Source organism: Mytilus edulis, chromosome 8 (assembly GCF_963676685.1).
Source record: "Mytilus edulis chromosome 8, xbMytEdul2.2, whole genome shotgun sequence".
NCBI classification, from domain to species: domain Eukaryota; kingdom Metazoa; phylum Mollusca; class Bivalvia; order Mytilida; family Mytilidae; genus Mytilus; species Mytilus edulis.
In genome coordinates, this window is record NC_092351.1 from 65,443,081 (window position 1) to 65,461,743 (window position 18,663).

At 35.5% G+C, this 18,663-nt stretch overlaps 1 protein-coding gene and 1 long non-coding RNA gene across 2 annotated transcripts; one reads left to right on the forward strand and one right to left on the reverse strand.

Annotated features, from left to right (window-relative positions):
* Window positions 1-6,824: 6,824 nt before the first annotated feature.
* LOC139486089 (uncharacterized) lies at window positions 6,825-11,673 on the forward strand. Its single transcript, XM_071270790.1, has 3 exons — window positions 6,825-7,251; window positions 7,612-7,701; window positions 9,551-11,673. Exons 1-3 carry the CDS (start codon window positions 7,237-7,239, stop codon window positions 10,106-10,108), a joined length of 663 nt encoding a protein of 220 aa, XP_071126891.1. The 5' UTR covers window positions 6,825-7,236; the 3' UTR covers window positions 10,109-11,673.
* Window positions 11,674-13,953: 2,280 nt separating this feature from the next.
* LOC139487083 (uncharacterized) lies at window positions 13,954-16,095 on the reverse strand. Its single transcript, XR_011655740.1, has 2 exons — window positions 15,942-16,095; window positions 13,954-14,315 (listed from the first exon to the last, which is right to left on the reverse strand). It is a non-coding gene; the product is annotated as an uncharacterized lncRNA (long non-coding RNA).
* Between the last annotated feature and the right edge of the window lie 2,568 nt (window positions 16,096-18,663).

Sequence of the window (18,663 nt, forward strand, 5' to 3'; positions counted from 1 at the left end):
TTCATTTAAGTGCATAGACGTAAGATAATGTCGACTTTATAGAGCAAGTAAAGGTCGTTAAAGTTAAATCAACCTACCCATCGTTATCGCATACTTAAATTTGTCTCATATAAACAGAAAACATGTTTATTTATAGCAAGACTTTTTGTACGTCACGGTGCATGACAGCACAATAATCCGTTTACAGAATCGGAACCATATTTCACAATTTTCGTATTTTGCTGCTTTTCCACAATTAACGCCCCTTTCGCGTCAGTAACCGGTTTTACAATTTGACACAGTTTTAAAACTTTATCCAGCTGTTACTTCATATACAATTTTGAGCAAGACTTAACTGTTTTTTTTAAATTTAACAAATCTCAGCATTATTTTCATTAATTTTATTATTAAACACAACATTTTTTTTATTACAAGCTACTCCATGTATCAATATACCGGAAGCCGTAAGGGGACACACAAAACATTAGAAAATATTTTTTTTAATTCGAGATCACGATAAAACATTACCGTTTTACCGAGATCTCGATAAAAAATATATCGTTATCTCGATAAAACGAAATTGTTATATCGAGATCTCGATAAAAAATATATCGTTATCTCGATAAAACGAAACTGTTATATCGAGATCTCGGATTATTAAATCGTTATCTCGGTTTAATATATCGAGATCTCGATAAAAAAATTATCGTTATCTCGAGAAAACGAAACTGTTATATCGAGATCTCGGATTATGATATCGTTATCTCGAGAAAACGAAACTTTAATATATCGTTATCTCGAGAAAACGAAACTGTCATATTGAGATCTCGGATTATTATATCGTTATCTCGGATTATTTAATCGAGATTCGGATTGTTAGTTATCACGTGTTAACTGATTACAAAATGGTGGATCAAGAGGTGGCAGGCAACCCGGCGGAAGGAGTAAGTATAATTTGTGTGTTTCAAAGCTTGTTTGAATGACTGTTCACTCGATATGCATGATAAAGAAGCCCGGAAAGTTACTTCCAATATTTGATGTGATCAGGATGTTTCACTATTATAGGTGCATTCACATAGGAATATATGATACGGGTAAGAAATCTGTATGGCAATATGTGAGTGAAGCAATTTCACAAATTCGTCAATTAGTCAATTTTTACAGTAAACAAACATGTCTTATGTAGAACTTGTACTATTACACCACTGTCCTAGGTTAAGGGAGGGTTGGGATCCGGCTAACATGTTTAACCCCGCCACATTATGTATGTATGTGCCTGTCCCAAGTCAGGAGCCTGTAATTCAGTGGTTGTCGTTTGTTGTTGTGTTACATATAGAAAATAAGAGGTGGTATAATTGCCAATGAGACAACTCTCCACAATTAACAACTATAGATCACCGTCCGGCCTTCAACAATGAGCAAATTCCATACCGCATACTCAGCTATAGAAGGCCCCGATATGACAATATAAAACATTTCAAACGAGAAAACTAACGACCTTATTTATATAAAAAAATGAACGAAAAACAAACATGTAACACATTAAACAAACATATTTATTTTTCGTTCATTTATTATACATTAATTAGGGCCTTAGTTTTCTTGTTTGCATTGTTTTACATTTGTCATTTCGGGGCCTTTTACAACTGACTATGCGGTATGAGCTTTGCTCATTGTAGAAGGCCGTACGGTGACCTATAGTTGTTAATTTCTGTGTCATTTTTGGTCCCTTGTGGAGAGTTTTCTCATTGGGAAGCATACCACCTCTTCTTTTTTTTATATGCGTATTTTGCGATGTACCTAAACTATTTCAGTCAAAAATATAGACCCTATATATAGTTATGAGATATGATATATAAAAACGATTTCCAAAAACTCTTGGTAAAAAAGATATACATATAATAGCTTGAAAATTCTGAGACAAGTGCCTATGGTGAGTGTCAATGTATTTATGGGTTCGTATATATATGGTATATGAGGCTAATAAAGTTATTTCTCTTTTAGTGTATTACTCAAATTCTTATTTTATTTCAATGTGTTTTGTTTTGTTTCGGTTATTAATTCGTTTCGTTACGTTTCGTTTTGTTTCATTTCTTGTTTTAATGGGACCCTAACATGCATGCATTTAATTATGCAAGCATGGTTTTGTATTGTTTATTTAAGTTTTGGGATGGTTAACTTTCTGTTAGTAAGACCCGTTACGGCCTGTCTTTGAAACTGGATAGGCAAATGCTCACATTAATCTGTCACGGCCGAAACAATGTGCTAATATGTCCTCCTCTACAGCATACCTTATGGTGATGCTCCTTAGTAGGAGGTATTATACACATACAATAAGGTTCGTATCTTTCCCCTTTATTATACTTTCCATGAACTAGGTAAGACATGTTAGAATATAGCGTATTTTTCACCACTATTTTTGCAGAAGTTTGCAGTCACTTCGACACATTCAAGATGTTAAGTGATCAGGCGTTCGGGTCGATCCGGCCCCACGTCGATCCGGCCCAAGTCGATCCGGCCCACGTCGATCCGGCCCCACGTCTATCCGGCCCATATGTAAAGTCGATCCGGCCCCAATAAAAAAATATATTTATAAGGAATAAAAATAAAGATATATATTAATTGTAATTCATAAATGTTTCTGATTTCTTTTAATTATAATGTAAAAGGTGTACTGTGTACGGTAAAAAAAAAAAGGCCTTTGAAAAATATTTTCTTTAGATGAGCATACAAAAAGGGTTCTGATCTTCTATCTACAATATACTAGAAGTAAAAAAAATATGAAAGTTTCACCTTAGTGAAAGATGATGATGTCGGAATCGTTATATTTTTGTGTTTCGCCAACTTGAAATGTCTTTGATTGTCTATGTAATGAAATAACTCAAGTGATATTTGCATGGATGGCACGGTTAACTATTCGATACATGGGTGTAAAATGGCAACTTCATTCCTCTTGTGTTTGTGTTACTTCCACTTTTTATCAAATGTGGGATCTGCTTATTGATTTGTGCACAACCCGAAGACTAAATCTCCAGCCCGAGGTAGATAAATTGACTTTAAATGCGCAATGCATACTGCTATTACAAAAATTTCATGCTACTACAATCAACGGTTCAAGGTACTCAGATTAATTATCTTTAATATATTTTTTCCGGAATGGTTACTATTTTCGCGGAAAAGTAGTAAGGTATTTATTTCCGGAAACGTAGACTTTTTTTTTGCAGAAACGTAGATTTTTTTTTTTGTGGAAACGTAAAACGCCGACTGTAATCCAATACGTCTTTTATCTTGTGTTATAACAAATAGCTACATACACAACGGTACAGGCCGATCCCCAAGCTGATACATACAAATTTTGTTTTTCTTTTTTAAAAGTTCTTAAAATTCTCAAATTGAGAAATGTTGTTAGATTTGCCTAGTCCTTTCTATAAAAGAGAAGACAGAATGCGTTTGTTTTTATATCACAATGGCTTTTCCTTGTGTATTATGGGACCAACATGTGCATTTAGTGTCATTGGTTTGTTATTTTCTTGCAATAAAGAATAATGGATACTCATATTACTTGGTTTTTTTTTATCTACACACAACTATTAAGAAAAAAATAAATTGACTATATTCGATATTACAAAAGAAAAACAAGTGTAACATGTGTTATAGAAGCCTCTGATGTTACCTGAAAAAAATACAATTAATTATTATTATATAAACACCAAACACCAAACAAAAGATCAAACTACAAAGACCTTGTTGATAACTTAACTTTAATTAATCAGGATACTTTTCAAAGTATTGTCAATTTTAAGAAAAAATAAATTGACTATATTCGATATTACAAAAGAAAAACAAGTGTAACATGTGTTATAGAAGCCTCTGATGTTACCTGAAAAAAATACAATTAATTATTATTATATAAACACCAAACACCAAACAAAAGATCAAACTACAAAGACCTTGTTGATAACGTAACTTTAATTAATCAGGATTTGATTGAATTAAATGATTACGATTGGCATTACCTTAGTTCACAATCATCAGACAATTATTGAATAAACAAACCAATTATAGACTAATGATTTGGTTTAACAAGACATTAATGATGAGTTAAATTTTTACGGTTCCATTGGACTGTAAATATTTATTGAGCTACTCTGTGTGAGAAGTAAATAAAATAAAAATCGCCATGACATTCAAAGTCAACTTTGAAAATATCTTCACATTTTAAAATATCATTGGAGCTGCTGTACAAATAGACACAATAACTATAGTTCAAAGCCACTAACAACTAATAAAAAAATCATGCATCTAAGACTAAACTAACACTCAGTTACGTCAATCGTAACTACTCGGCCATTCTCGCTACGCAGTACAATAGCCTCGTATGCACTACGGAGAAATTCTTCTTAAATTGTTGGCCGGAATTGTAGTGATCCGCGACACAAAGAAGTTCTATCCTCCAGGTGGCGCTATAATTTGGTTACATATCACAGAGTAATCAAGAACTTTAACTCTGCCAAATATTTTGGCGCGAAAGAAGGAGCAGGGTAAATAAGTAATGGTAAAAAATTTGTACCATTCCAGTCGAAAAAATATAAAATTCAATCGGATCGGAAAATTTTCCGGACAGGAGCAAGTTAAATCAGTAGTGGTAAAAAAAATGTACCAGTCCAGTCGAAAAAATATAATTTTGAATCGAATCGGAAAATTTTCCGGACAATGATTCCTCCGCCTAATGCATACGAGGTTATTTCTTCGTGCAACCAGAAAGGCCGAGTTGTTCCGATTGTCAGTTACGTATCGATTTAAAGTAGTTCTTTAACTGGTACTTCAATACTTCGTTTACCTGTTGTGATCCATCATCGACACTTTTTGCAAATTCCGTTTATACAGTTCAAATTTGTCACAAATTCCTCCATATAGTGAATATAGTTTATTCATATTTTATTATGGGGCCGGATCGACTTGTGGCCGGATCGACGTGGGCCGGAACGACTTGGGCCGGATCGACTTGGGGCCGGATTGACTTGGGGCCGGATCGGTTTGGGGCCGGAACGACCGGATACTAGTGATCAGCCATACTAAGTTTTATAAAGGACCGACCATTTAAATCTTAAACAGGGGGGCTTTTGTTTAAAGTTCCGAAACAAACAACACTCATTGCGATCCTGAATTTTCAGGAAAAAGACTAGTCAAAATAATTATGACGTCTGGCAAGGCTATTTTAATTTTTTTTCTGGGACGCCTTTCTACGTCTATGACGTCTGGCAAGGCTTTTTTAATTATTTTTTTTCTGGGATGACTTCCTACGATGTAGGATTAATTAAAATAGCCTTGCCATAGGAAGGCGTCCCAGAAAAAAAAATTAAAATAGCCTTGCCAGACGTCATAATTATTTGGACTAGAAAAAGACTAATTTGATAGAGGATCTTTTCTGAGGTGGCATTATTATGCTGTATGCAAAGATCTTTCATACAGAATAATAATGCCACCTCAAAGAATAATTAAATGTTCTGGCATTGTCTCACCAACGTTATAAATCCATATTCTTACTGAGAAAAATAAATCAAATCCCCCCCCCTCCTCACTCCGGCATTTCAAGTTAAAGGGTAACTGGACCGTTTCACTCTAGTTACATGTTCGCCCTGGCCTAGGTCAGTTTGTGGTGGGTTCGTTCGCCCATGGATTTCGTTCGCCCTAGGTTCGTTTCCAATTAAAAATACTTTAGTAATTGTGAAGTCAGCTTCAACTTTTTCTAAAAACCCTGTAAGTTATATCTTTAAGATCACCCTCTGTGTTTAAAAGCAGATTTATCTCATTTGGAAAGGAATATGAAAGAAAAATATTATAATTTGTCTATTATATTAAAATAAGATTATTAAACAAAGGAATCTTAAATTATTGATTATCCCTGAAATCATATTAGGGAGTTTGTATAATAATCATTAACATGTTCAGTGAGTATGTAAAATCACTGGTCATTTTCAGGGATTATATATAATTACTAATGATTTCAGTGATTCTACATATTCCCATAAAAATCAGGGATTCTACATAATGCCTGATTATACAAATTCACTGTAACATATATACATAGACATGATACATGTAGATATAGGAAGATGTGGTGTGAATGCCAATGAGACAACTCTCCATCCAAATAACAATTTATAAAAGTAAACCATTATAGGTCAAGGTACGGCCTTCAACACAGAGCCTTGGCTCACATGGAACAGCCAGCTATAAAGGGGCCCAAAAATTCGTAATGTAAAACCATCTATATATTATGAAGAGAAAATACATGGTGTCTGTTCTCTCCGAGTTAATGTATAAAATGTATAAATGTGATCAAATACAGAACACGATAAGTCATGACACACCTTGATTTAAAGTCTCAATACAGTAAAACAACTTTATGAAGGGAAAAAAATCACAAAGCACACAAACGTATATACATGTAAAACAATTTAGACAATACAATAAAATTGTATTACAGTGATTACATAACTTGCAGATAAATTACATCAGAGTGAACGGACATAGGACAAACAAGAAGTAGAGTGAACAGGTCCTAGGGCAACGTGAATTAGAGCAAACAGACCCGGATTCAAGTTCAAATATCCCTAAAGGACCGACCATTTTAACTTCAGGGGGCCTGACTATTTATAATATCCTGAAATTTGAGGGGGGAAATTATTTGTCCAGGAAGGGTGGAATAAATTGATCTCAACATGCTCAAAGGGAAAAGTGGGCCTCAAAGGTACAGACCATTTGATTTTTCTGAGGGGGGAGGGGGGAGGCATCTGGGTTTTCTTAGATAAAATTATCCTGGCCCTAAATTTGCTGGGGAAAAAATCTGGGTCCACATGAAAAGCCAACCCATCCCCCCACCCCTGAAAATCAAATGGTCCATGCAACAGTTCTGCCCTTCTCCAAAATAGCTGGATTAACCGTAAATTCCTGTATCTTGGGAAAAACATGCTTTGTTTCGATGTGTGCAATAAATAAATAAAATTTCACGCACTGAAATTTTCTGACTCAACAGAGTTTTATTTGCCTACGGTCCTTTCTGTCCAGATTTAATACACAGACAGTAAGTGTGCATTCATTGTGACATGTCCACAATCTATGTGCCATCCCGATTCCGTCAATCTCTGAAAGCAGAGGACTCCCTAGATCCACATTCTCACTACTGACCTACAGAACTAGAACTCTGTGCTATGGATATTGCGGTTCCGTGTGCCAGGAATACCCGTCGTGAATATGAAAAAGTCTGAAGTAAGCATGTTTAAGTCAGTGCTGGTTGAGTATAACTTAATCAGCCATAACCCCAAAAACTAAAGTAAAGTTTTCCATACGATTATCTGTTTCTCAAAATGGGGAACATCTTTTCTCCCATTGTTGGCGAATTTCCATATTTTTGCGCAACGGCCTGATTTAATATTATTTAATTGAATTCAAAGGTATGTGTTTTCTCCATGGAAGAGTTATTGCCCCTGATAAGCGTTATTTATCGATTTTTTAAATTTTATTGTTTTTATTTATTGACTACTGCCCTGGATTTTTGCTCATCAGTTCGGTAATTTTGTTATTACTCTTGATGTTATTATCATATTGATATTTGTCTTTGTTTTACAGAAAGAAATGGATGACTACTGTGAAGTATTTGAATTTTTAAGAAATGGAAATGCATCAGATGAATCAATACAAACAATTGGAGAAGAGAAGGTACATTATCATTATTACATGTATATTCACATTTCAATACACAATACTACATTATAATTGGGGGTACTTTATACTACCTCAGGCATAGATTACCTTAGCTGGATTTGGCAAAACTTTTATGAATTTTGGTCCTCAATGCTCTTCAACTTTGTACTTTATTTGGCCTTTTTAACTTTTTTGGATTCGAGCGTCAATGATGAGTCTTTTGTAGACGAAACGCGCGTCTGGCGTATATACTAAATTTTGTCCTGGTATCTATGATGAGTTTATTTATGCTTTCACAGTTTTAATCATGTTTATAAGCTCTTTAAATTATTTTGCTGGAAGTTTTATGGTATACAAATGTCTGTCTATTTGTCATCCACATGTCACACTGTTAATTAAGGCCACGCTGACTATCAACAGGAGCCCTAAAGTAATTAGATTGTCAGTCCGTCCAAATTGTGTCCGCTCAACATGATTGTTAACCAACATGAGAAAGTGTGTTGCATACAAGAATGCATATAATATGCATATGAATTTAAACCAATTTGTGTCCCCACCACAACTTTCTCTTGTGAGCTCACCTGGACCGAAGGTGCTTGTAAGCTATTGTCATCACTCAATGGTGTCCATTTTGTTTATCTGTTAAGTTAACAAAAGTATGAAGCCACTAAAGGGATTTAGACGAAACATTGCCACAATCCTATTTAGGGTATATTTTCTTAAAAAATTGTGTCGCACATAGCCATTTTCCGAAAAACATGGCTGCCGTTACTACAAAATAGACCTTGGAGATGTGGACAGCCTATTTGGCCATATCTGGGACTATTATACTAAAAAATAAAAAAAGGCAAATCCAAACTATCACCTATAAATATGACTTTACAACAAACCGAACTTGCGTAATTCTTTTCAATCAAAAGTTATAAGACATTTTATGAATCATATACTTTTTTCCACATCGTACCCACGCTATTTTAATCCTGAAAATTTCAATGTTTATATGTTAATTTTTACAATTAAGGCGGGATTTGGTGATTTATATTAACTGTCAAAGATCGGGATATCTTTTATCATTAAAGTAATCATGTTTATGTTAAGGATAATCATTACTAATACATTGTAACTATAAAATAGAAAAACAAATTACCGAAATTATAAGATCAAGGCACGATGTCACTGTCAAAACAATATGGCGTATCAATAAATAGCGCAGGTAAAGTCTCGTTCTAACGGCTGTGATGCAGATATTATTACACTGATTGGTGTAACGGTTTCCAGTCCCGTTAGTATTATAGTCCCAGGCCATGTAGAGACTAAAGGAGTCAACATTCCTTCTACCGAATTAGAAGATCTGCTAAAGTCTCCATTGTACGGCAAGTCGTACGACAATCCCTTATTTGGGGTTTATCCCCTTAAACTTCAAAATTGACCATATTTGCTGTTAATTGCATATATTTTGAAAATGGTATTATTAAAAATTATTACATGGCATTTTCCATATCGGCCCAATTAATAGCCAAAGACTCTCATTTCGGACCAAGGGCTTTAGCCCAAGGTATAGATATGGGTCAAGGGCTGATAATAGGGTCGATATGGAAAATGCCATATTCTTCTTCTTCTTTATTCTTTCCTCCACTATATAGATCTGGAGTACCAATACTTGTGTAGTGTAGCATGGGTAAGCAACTGAGTAATGTAAGCAACTGTGTGCATGTACAGGAATAATTTACAGTGAATAATAATCTATTTATCACATATTTAGCAATTGAAAAAAAATGAGCTAAAAAGTAAACATTTAATAAAGAGTGTTTAGTTGTTTAATTTCTTTGTTTTTGTACATTCGTTCTTCATTCTTTATTGAAAGCTGAAAGGGAATGACAATGCCAAAAAGCAAGAGAGGAAGATTGAAATTGGGTGGTTTGATTACGATTACAGAAGTAGTGAATATCGTCAAGTCAGGACACTAAATGGTGGAGGCGTAAGATACATCAATGCACCGAAGACCTGGATGCAAGATGATATCCTGCAACATGGGAAGAAGGTATTTTTCCTGAATGGCAAATCGAAAAGAGGAAACGTAACAGATTTTCAATTTGAAGTCAGAAATTTTATGGGAGGCAGAATGGACAATGATTGCACAATTGGAGACCTATATACTTTGACAGGATCAAAACTTCTACGATTTTACATATACAGCAAGAAGTTACCAACAACTGCTGTGGGCTGTTCTGAAATGGAATCTCCATCCGATGATAGTTTACCTGATCACAAATTACTACAAGTAAATAAACAAGTCGCTAACTTATCTTCTGATCCATCAAATGAATCACCTTCAAAGACTTCATCATTAACTCCACAAACAGTCCAGCTAAGAGTTCAAGAGTTTATGAAGACAAGAACCCAACAGTTGCAAAAGTGTTGAAACTTCTATAGTTTCCTGATGTTCTTGAACTCAAAGAACAGATTGTGACTGGTTATCTTTAAAAGTTTATAAAAAGTTTAGACGAGAAAGGACTTCAAAACTTTATGCGTTTTTGTACTGGATCAAACCTCATGTGTTACCAATTAAATGTAGCATTTAGTATGCTTTCAGGTTTTGAGAGGAGACCCACAGCTCAGACTTGTGGGAATATGCTACAACTGCCATCTTGTTATGAGTCTGTTGCTGACCTCAGAGAAGACTTTATGAACATATTCAAAACAAACATGTGGGAGATGGATTATGTTTAGTCACTTCTTTGATTGAAGTTTGGACATTCCTTTCTTTTGCTTTTATCACTTACATTCAATAAGTTAGTATTGTATGATTTCATGTAATGATTCAAAGAAGAATCGACAAAATGTAAATTTGTCAGGGACTAAATGCATATTGTTTTAAGATTGTATTGTATGATTTCATGTAATGATTCAAAGAAGAATCAACAAAATGTAAATTTGTCAGGGACTAAATGCACATTGTTTAACCATGCTTACATCAATGCTAGATCACTGCAGCATACTTTGAGTGACTGGCCTGACTGAATCTAGATATGTTTAACTGAAGATTATAACTGTAGAGTGTATACTTGTCTCAACAAAATAAACATGCATGGTTCAAATGGCATTAAAATATGTCATTTGAAGTTAATCCCACCTCTTGCATTTTTAGGTCACCAGTCTGAAAGTATTATCGATATGGGTCAACTATCCATCATAAACATATTAAAATCTTTGACCCTGTAAAAATCAAAAGGGTCCTGATCTTAACTAGGTAAACATAATCTAAAGGGTTTACTAACAATGTTCAAATGGCTTGAAATAGATCATGAGGGTAGACTCAGTATTTGTAAAGCAGTAAAGCTATCAAAATATTGGTCAGCATATTAATTACATTGCTCCAATGTCTCGTCTTGGAAGATATGTCCCTTTTTTGCCTTTTTGTTTAATAAGCTGTAGGAGTACTTTCTGAAAGTATCAGAGTAGTTTCCAGCAACTGGGGTAATTTTAGGCATGTAACCAATAAATAACCTTTCCACCATTATTTTAACTCGTTGACACTTTTATTCAGTGTGAATTACACTTTTTTTCTGAGTCAGAGGTATTCCTGTCGAAATTATGTTTTCATTTTTTTCAAATTTAGACCAATTTAAATAAGATCATAAAGTTTTTAGCTTTTTTTCTTTATTAAAACTTTAATATCATATGCACTGAATGTAACTTTTTAATGTAAATATTATTAAGTAAACATGATTAAGTTTGCTTTTCAGTTCAATATATAAAATGTACTGAGTATGATGCATTACTGAGAATGGCCTGAGCCTGTATTCATAAAAATACTGAAGTTAAGATTTCCATTTAGAGTACCAGTAGACGTCCATTGCTTTTGAAGAAAAAACTGTCCTTTACGAACAAATATAACCTTAAGATGTGTTATGCATACGGGCCCCCATTTTTCAGCTTTATATTATTTTGTCAGTTTTGTTGACCAAATAAAGATATTGAAGGAGATTTCATGATATTTATTTTTTACCTTAGTATACCTAGCCGAAGACTATTTGTGCTTTTGCTTTCCATCGTATGTCGCCCGCTGTTAACATTCCGAAAATTTTCTCTCAAAAACCACTGAAGGGATTTACTTTGAACTTGGCACAGTCTATCTTTCATGTCCTTATGCTACATTTTAAGCTCACCTGACCATCAAGTTGCATCCGTCGTCCGTCGTAATCTTTTCACATTTTCATCTTCTTCTTTGAAACCACTGGACGGATTTAAACGAAACTTTATAGGAATGTTCAGTTGAAGGTTCTTTACGAACTTACTTATTTTTGTTCTGGTCCAATGAAAAACAGGGTCGCTATAGCAAATCTTAGATTCTCATTGGCCGATTTTCTAAAATCTTCTCCTCTGAAACTGTTAGGCTAAATGTTTTGAAACTTCACAGTAATGACGAACGACAGATTTATTTGCTAATTTAGTTGCGTGGGAATATTTGAAAGCTTCCGTGTCTTATCGGGGCCTCTTATAGCTGACTATGCGGTATGGGCTTTGCTCATTGTTGAAGGCCGTACGATGACCTATAGTTGTTAATGTCTGTGTCATTTTGGTCTTTTGTGGATAGTTGTCTCATTGGCAATCATACCACATCTTCTTTTTTATAAGTCCATATCTATAAAGCAATAGGTCTTCTATAATTGGTTGTGCAATGATTGTAAGTTGTTCATGTCCAACTGGCAGGTGACATCTGACCGTGACCTCATTTTCATGATTCAGTGGTCAAAGTATATTTTTTTTGGTGTTTTGGTCTATTTTGCAGATACTATAAGTATCCAGTCAATTATATTTGGTGTATGGAATGTTTGTAAGGTGTACATGTCTGTCTGTCAATAATAATCTGACCTTGACCTCTTTTTCATGGTTGACTGGCCAAATTAAAAATTTGTGATATGGTCTATTTCTCAGAAGTCAATTATATTTCGTGTATGGATTCCATTCTGGCAATAATCATTTGACCTTGACCTCAAGGTCATGGTTCATTGGCCAATGTTACATTTATCTGATTTGGCCTTCTTTTTAGATACTAAAGGGATAGTATAACTATATTTGGTGTAGGGAATAATTGTAAGGTGTGTATGTCTGTTAAGTAGGTGTAAGTTGATCTTGACCTATATTTCATGGTCAAGGTTATTTTTTAAGAGGTTTATTCGGAGATACTTTTAGCAATAGGTAAACTAGATTTGTTGTATGGAATGAGTGCATGAACTACATTTCTGTCTGAAAGGGTTTATCTCACCTTCGTCTCATGTACATTGATCATTTAAATGTTAATTTATTTATAATGCTTGTGGTTTAAACTTGTTTTTTATACTTACAACATAAGTTATATTATGAACACTGGAACAGGCGAGACATTTCAGTGTGTCCACTCTTTTTCATACGAATCGAAATGTTGCTCATAGTGCTCAAAGCTATGCTAATACGACTCATGTCTATTTTTGAGGAATTTTGGACACAAGACACAAACACCTAACAAGTGAGTGAAAGAGACCGAGAGAGTCGTTGCTCGCAGGGTACCTCATACTACTCGTATGGTTGCTCATACGACTCGTGGCTTTTTCGTATGACTCGTTGGCTTGCTCATACGACTCATGGTTACATTTTGCATCGGCCACAGTCTCTCTTCTCCTCCTTTGCTGTCAAAATAACGCCAAAAGTAGGAAAAGCAAGGTTGTGAGCACGGATCAGAGCAGTGTAGATCACCGGGGGTACCGGGAATAGGAACGGAAAAGAGCCCATTGGAGCGAGAAAAAAAACAAAAGACAAAGGTGGGGATAAGTTGTGAGGGGAGAGCTATTTTGAGCGAAAAGAAAAAGGTTGGGATACGGTGCAAGAGAGCGCAAAAGAAGAAGAATTTTTTTTAGCAAAAAGAACAAAAGACCAACGTTTGGATACGGTGTGAGATAGAGCAAAGGAAAGAGAAGCATTGGAGAATATCTCAGAGAATTGACATACGGAACAAGATGGAACAAGTGTAATTAGCAAACAGTTGATTGACAGTTCAAGTATCAAAAGACCTATATATGTACGCACTCGGTCTGATATACAACAAAAATCATTAGCATGGTTATTTCCACGTAGCATTTTGGAACGTTTACAAAGTCAAAAGCCAAGATCTTTATAAAAAAAAAAACTACCGTATTTTGTACCTGTGTGATAGAAGAACATCGGTTACACCCATTTTCGTAAGGTACTGCTTTGTATATCACTACATGCAAATACAAAAGAGCGAGAGCATAAACCAATTTATTTATTTTGTATCTCTTTCATTTTCATAGCTGTTGAATAAACCAGCGACGCAAACTTAGGTATAGCGCTACTGACTCGTCGACGTTTTCGGGTGGTTTCAGTAGATTTTCCTCCATGTAAATGCATCCCAACTCAAAAATCTCTTCTTCGCATGGGTACTCGTCCTCTTCAGCGCATTCTGATCGACAAAAGTGTAGCACGTCGTCATCGACCTGTCGAATATGCTCCTCAGCATTGAACAAGTCGGGATAAAGATACATGTTGACAGGCCGTCCATGAAAAACATACTCTCTACTTCTCCTAATATAATGAGTGTTCCATACCTGCGCAGTGTCATCTAGTTCGCTCTGTAAAAAAGACAAAGCCATTTTTCATTTTTAATCAGGACAAAAGGCCAATCAAATCACAAGATTTTCAAATGCAATCTTATTAAAATCTTCCCCATTAATTGTACACTACCGTTAGAAGTAGGGCTGATCAGTTTGTTCCAAATGTCCCTGTAAAAATCCAATTTTGTTGGCGTAATTGTCTTCTCTAGGTTCTGATTGGCAAACATACATTAAGACGAAACGTCGACTGAAAGTATATGTGTCATTCTCAAAATATGTGCAGATTCAACAGCACACGATTAAAAGGTGGGGGAAGTGGGTGTTCCGGGTATGTGCACCCTATTTTTTTTGGAAAATTTTGTTAAATTCATGTGAAATATAGGCCAAAATCGGCAAATAGTAGCCTGGCACACCACCACCCCTCATTTGTTCTAGCACCCTTCCTTTTCAAAATTCTCGGATCGTCCCCCTTAGACGGATTTGTTATCACATAAGCAACACGACGGGTGCCGCATGTGGAGCAGGATCTGCTTACCCTTCCGGAGCACCTGAGATCACCCCTAGTTTTTTTGGTGGGGTTCGTGTTGTTTATTCTTTAGTTTTCTATGTTGTGTCGTGTGTGCTGTTGTTTGTTTGTCTTTTTCATTTATAGCCATGGCGTTGTCAGTTTGTTTTAGATTTATGAGTTTGACTGTCCCTTTGGTATCTTTCGTCCCTCTTCTACAATTTCGCGTTACCGAGAAATCCTAATGTGGGTAACTTTTTCTATGATGTTATTTTTTTTTCTGTTCCAGATCACATTTGATATGTATGTCGTTTACGAGTTTATACGTTAAAATAGGATATTACTTATTACAAAAACTCCTATACGTTACAATCATTAGAAGTCAGGTACAATTTATGGAATAAATGCCAATCAGATACCAAATCATCGAACAATTAAAGCGTGACATACGGAGGCCGCCATGCAGCATGTACACCATGTACGACCGTCTATGTATGGTCCCATAGGGCATCATGAGGATTTGCCAACTTAACACCAAGGCAAACCAAATGAGAAACCTTCTCCCAGAAAGAAATTAAAAGATTAATTCAAATACAAACTCTGACAAAGGTTCCTGGCATAAGACAGGCGCACACTTACACATATGAGGCGGGGTTAAACGTATGTAATGCAGCCTGTCCCTGATATACCAAGATGAGAATAACAATTTTGAACAAGTAAAACGTACAATCTAAATAAGAATTAAAAAGGATCCAATTCATCGAGAAAAATCATAGACAATTTACCATGTTTACAGAAAAAGAAGACAAAACATAAATAAAAAGATTCACAAGAGAACACTCGCTGTTGCTGACAGGCAGCTCAGACAACCTAAACGACTGATAATAGAAAAAAAACCCAAGCACCTCGATATCAAATCCTTCATCCTAAAATAAATTAGTCAAATGAAGATTACTACGATGAATACGGAGTGACATTCCAATGATTTAGTAGATACATTCCTTATATCAAAATAAGAGTTTTTAACAAGTAAAACGTACAACAAAAATTGGTATCAAAAAGGATCTTTCAAAGAAAGCCTATTGCCATGAGCTCATATTGGAAGGTAAAATATTTCTACAAATAGAAAAGAAAGGTACCTGAAGTAACTGCATGCAACAAAATTGAATTAGGTTAATGTCAAGTTTGTCTCCTGAAAATTGACCTCGTTCCTGAAGGCCTTTCATCGCTGATATCCATACTTGACAGCACTTCTTTCGCAAAATGCCCCACCAGGACTCAATTCTAGTGTTCATAGTGCTTTTAAGTGCTACTAGTATATTTATATCAACAAAATTGTGACAATTTTAATATAAAACATCACAAGGAAAATATGATCACTCATTGTACATCAAACTAAGTTTGATTTTACTTTAGTCGGCCGCCGTGTATCTTGAGATATCTAACTAATCAAACAACACTTGACAAAGTAGTTTGTACTTATTTTGAATTACGCTAGTGATGACGTTCGGCTTCTTTGGCACTAAGTATTACTTTTTTATATCTTGTTTCACCGTTTCAAACGGAGGACACGGTTATCCTAATATTGAACCTTTTATTTGTCATTCTTATGTTAAAATTCCGTTAGAGTATAACCTAAATGATCGAAACGTCGGACCAATGCAGGGGTTAAAAAATGTTGTTACAGCTAACTAGCCCAGGACTTATTGGCAGCAGGATTTTACTAACCCTGTTTGAAGAACTGCTAGCCCATCAAAACCGACCTGCTAGCCCATGTGTGCCTTACAAATCAGAGTTTGCTGCATTATACAGGGTGGGTGTCATGTTTTGAAGGGGACATTATACACTGTATTAAACTAGTTCATTTTTATCCGTTGTAGTACTATGGGTCATTAAATATTTTCTGGCAGAGAAAACATGTTCATTGGTTTTATCGTGTGAAACAAGTGGTTTAATTATTATATTTGTTGTCCACACATACACAGGAGACCTTTTATTGACGTGCTCGGGGAAACACTGGCAATATTCGCAGAACATGGTCTCGGATTTTCATCCCAGCGCCACAGCCGACCTTACCTAGAGAAATCTTTCTGTCCATGTCACTAGATATGTTCTTTTCCCCTTTTCCCGATCGTTTTTACATTTTTTTTTGGATGAATTTTCAGCCTCATTAGTATCCCCTTCATCTACCGATTTTTGCTTTGAAACTGACGAAGCAAATCAGGTGCCCGTTCTAAAATGTTTTGAAATATATATATTTTGTTGTATTGTTTCGTGTTCAACAGTTGTCCGACAAGACCAATACATAATAACCAGTACTTTTAATTGAAATCTCGACAAAGGCAATGTACAATACCCCCTGTACTGAGAAACGATATTGGAAGTATGAGATATTGCGATCAATAGATGATACCTGGCCACCCTGAGTTATTTGTTCTATTTTTAAAACATGTAACTGTGCAACAGGGTTGCATTCAATATCGTAGCGGCTACGTAGTGCTACATAGATTTTTGTCTACTGAACGAGTAGCTAGCCTAGCTGCTATCAATATCTATGTTGCAGCTAGGCTAGCTACACGTTCAATAGTCATAAATCTGCATATCCCTAAGTAGCCACTACGATATTGAACGCAACCCTGGACCTGTACAAACCCAAATCCGGGATGACGTAATTGAATCTGATTTGCTAAGATAGAATAGGGATGAAGGGATTTTCCACTATCTATTTTGGAAACGCCAAGAATTTTTTGTTACTAGTCCGTCGGGCATATTGGGGTAAAAGTTTAGATTGCCCGAGGCGTAAATGCTCTAGTCCCGGCCGTCGGGCTAGTGGATTTTTTAACCCCTGCCAATGGGATGTTGGACCATTTAGGTGTCGAAATCTTGCGATATCGGAATATTATAGCTTCATTTTAACTTGTAATCTCACCATTCTTATCGGTCAACATATCCATACAAAGACAACTTCCTTGGCATGGGCATATATCAGTACAGCAGAGGTTTTGCTCAAAGCGGACACAAGATCTACTATATACAGATTGAATTAAAAATTGGGAATGGACATGAGGGATTTGTCAAAGAGACACCAACCCGTTCAAAAAGCAGGCAACGGCCGAAGATCACCAATGGGTCATCAATGCAGCAAGAAACTCCCAAACCCGGAGGCGTTCTTCAGCTGGCCCATAAACAAAAATGTACTAGTTTGAAATGATAATGGACGTCATACTAAGCTTCGAAATATACTCAAGAAATAATAATAAAAAATCACACAAAACTAAGAAAGGCCAGAGGCTCCTGATTTGGGACAGGCGTAAAATTGCGCCGGGGTTAAACATGTTTTTGGAGATCTCAACCCTCCCCCTATACCTATACCAATGCGTGAACAGATCAAATCTTGTAGCAATTTGGATGGCATCATACCGGACCGATGTTGCCTTTTACCAAACCAAAGTCATACGGAGAACTTTTATTGTTTCTGTAGTTAGGTCGACTTGTCTTGGATAAAATGTTGACCCCCAGAAGAAAAATAATGCCACGTAGAATGTATACCCCATTTTCAATTTTTCTAATCTCTTGAGCAGTCAAACTTATAGTTAATAGTTATCAAAGGTGTGTCCATAAATACGGTGCATTTGTAATAATAAACCTAAATGAAAAAGAGTAAAAAAAATATTTATAGATATACATACATTCTACTAACGCCATACATCTAAGAACTTTGTCAATAGGAATATCGTACGCTTTATTAACTGCGGCAGATGCGCCATCATCCAAAAGACAATACAGAAATGTTTTTAAAGCAGGTGGCATAATTTTAATTGAATAATCCAGTGAAATGTTTTTAGATAATGGATATTCATC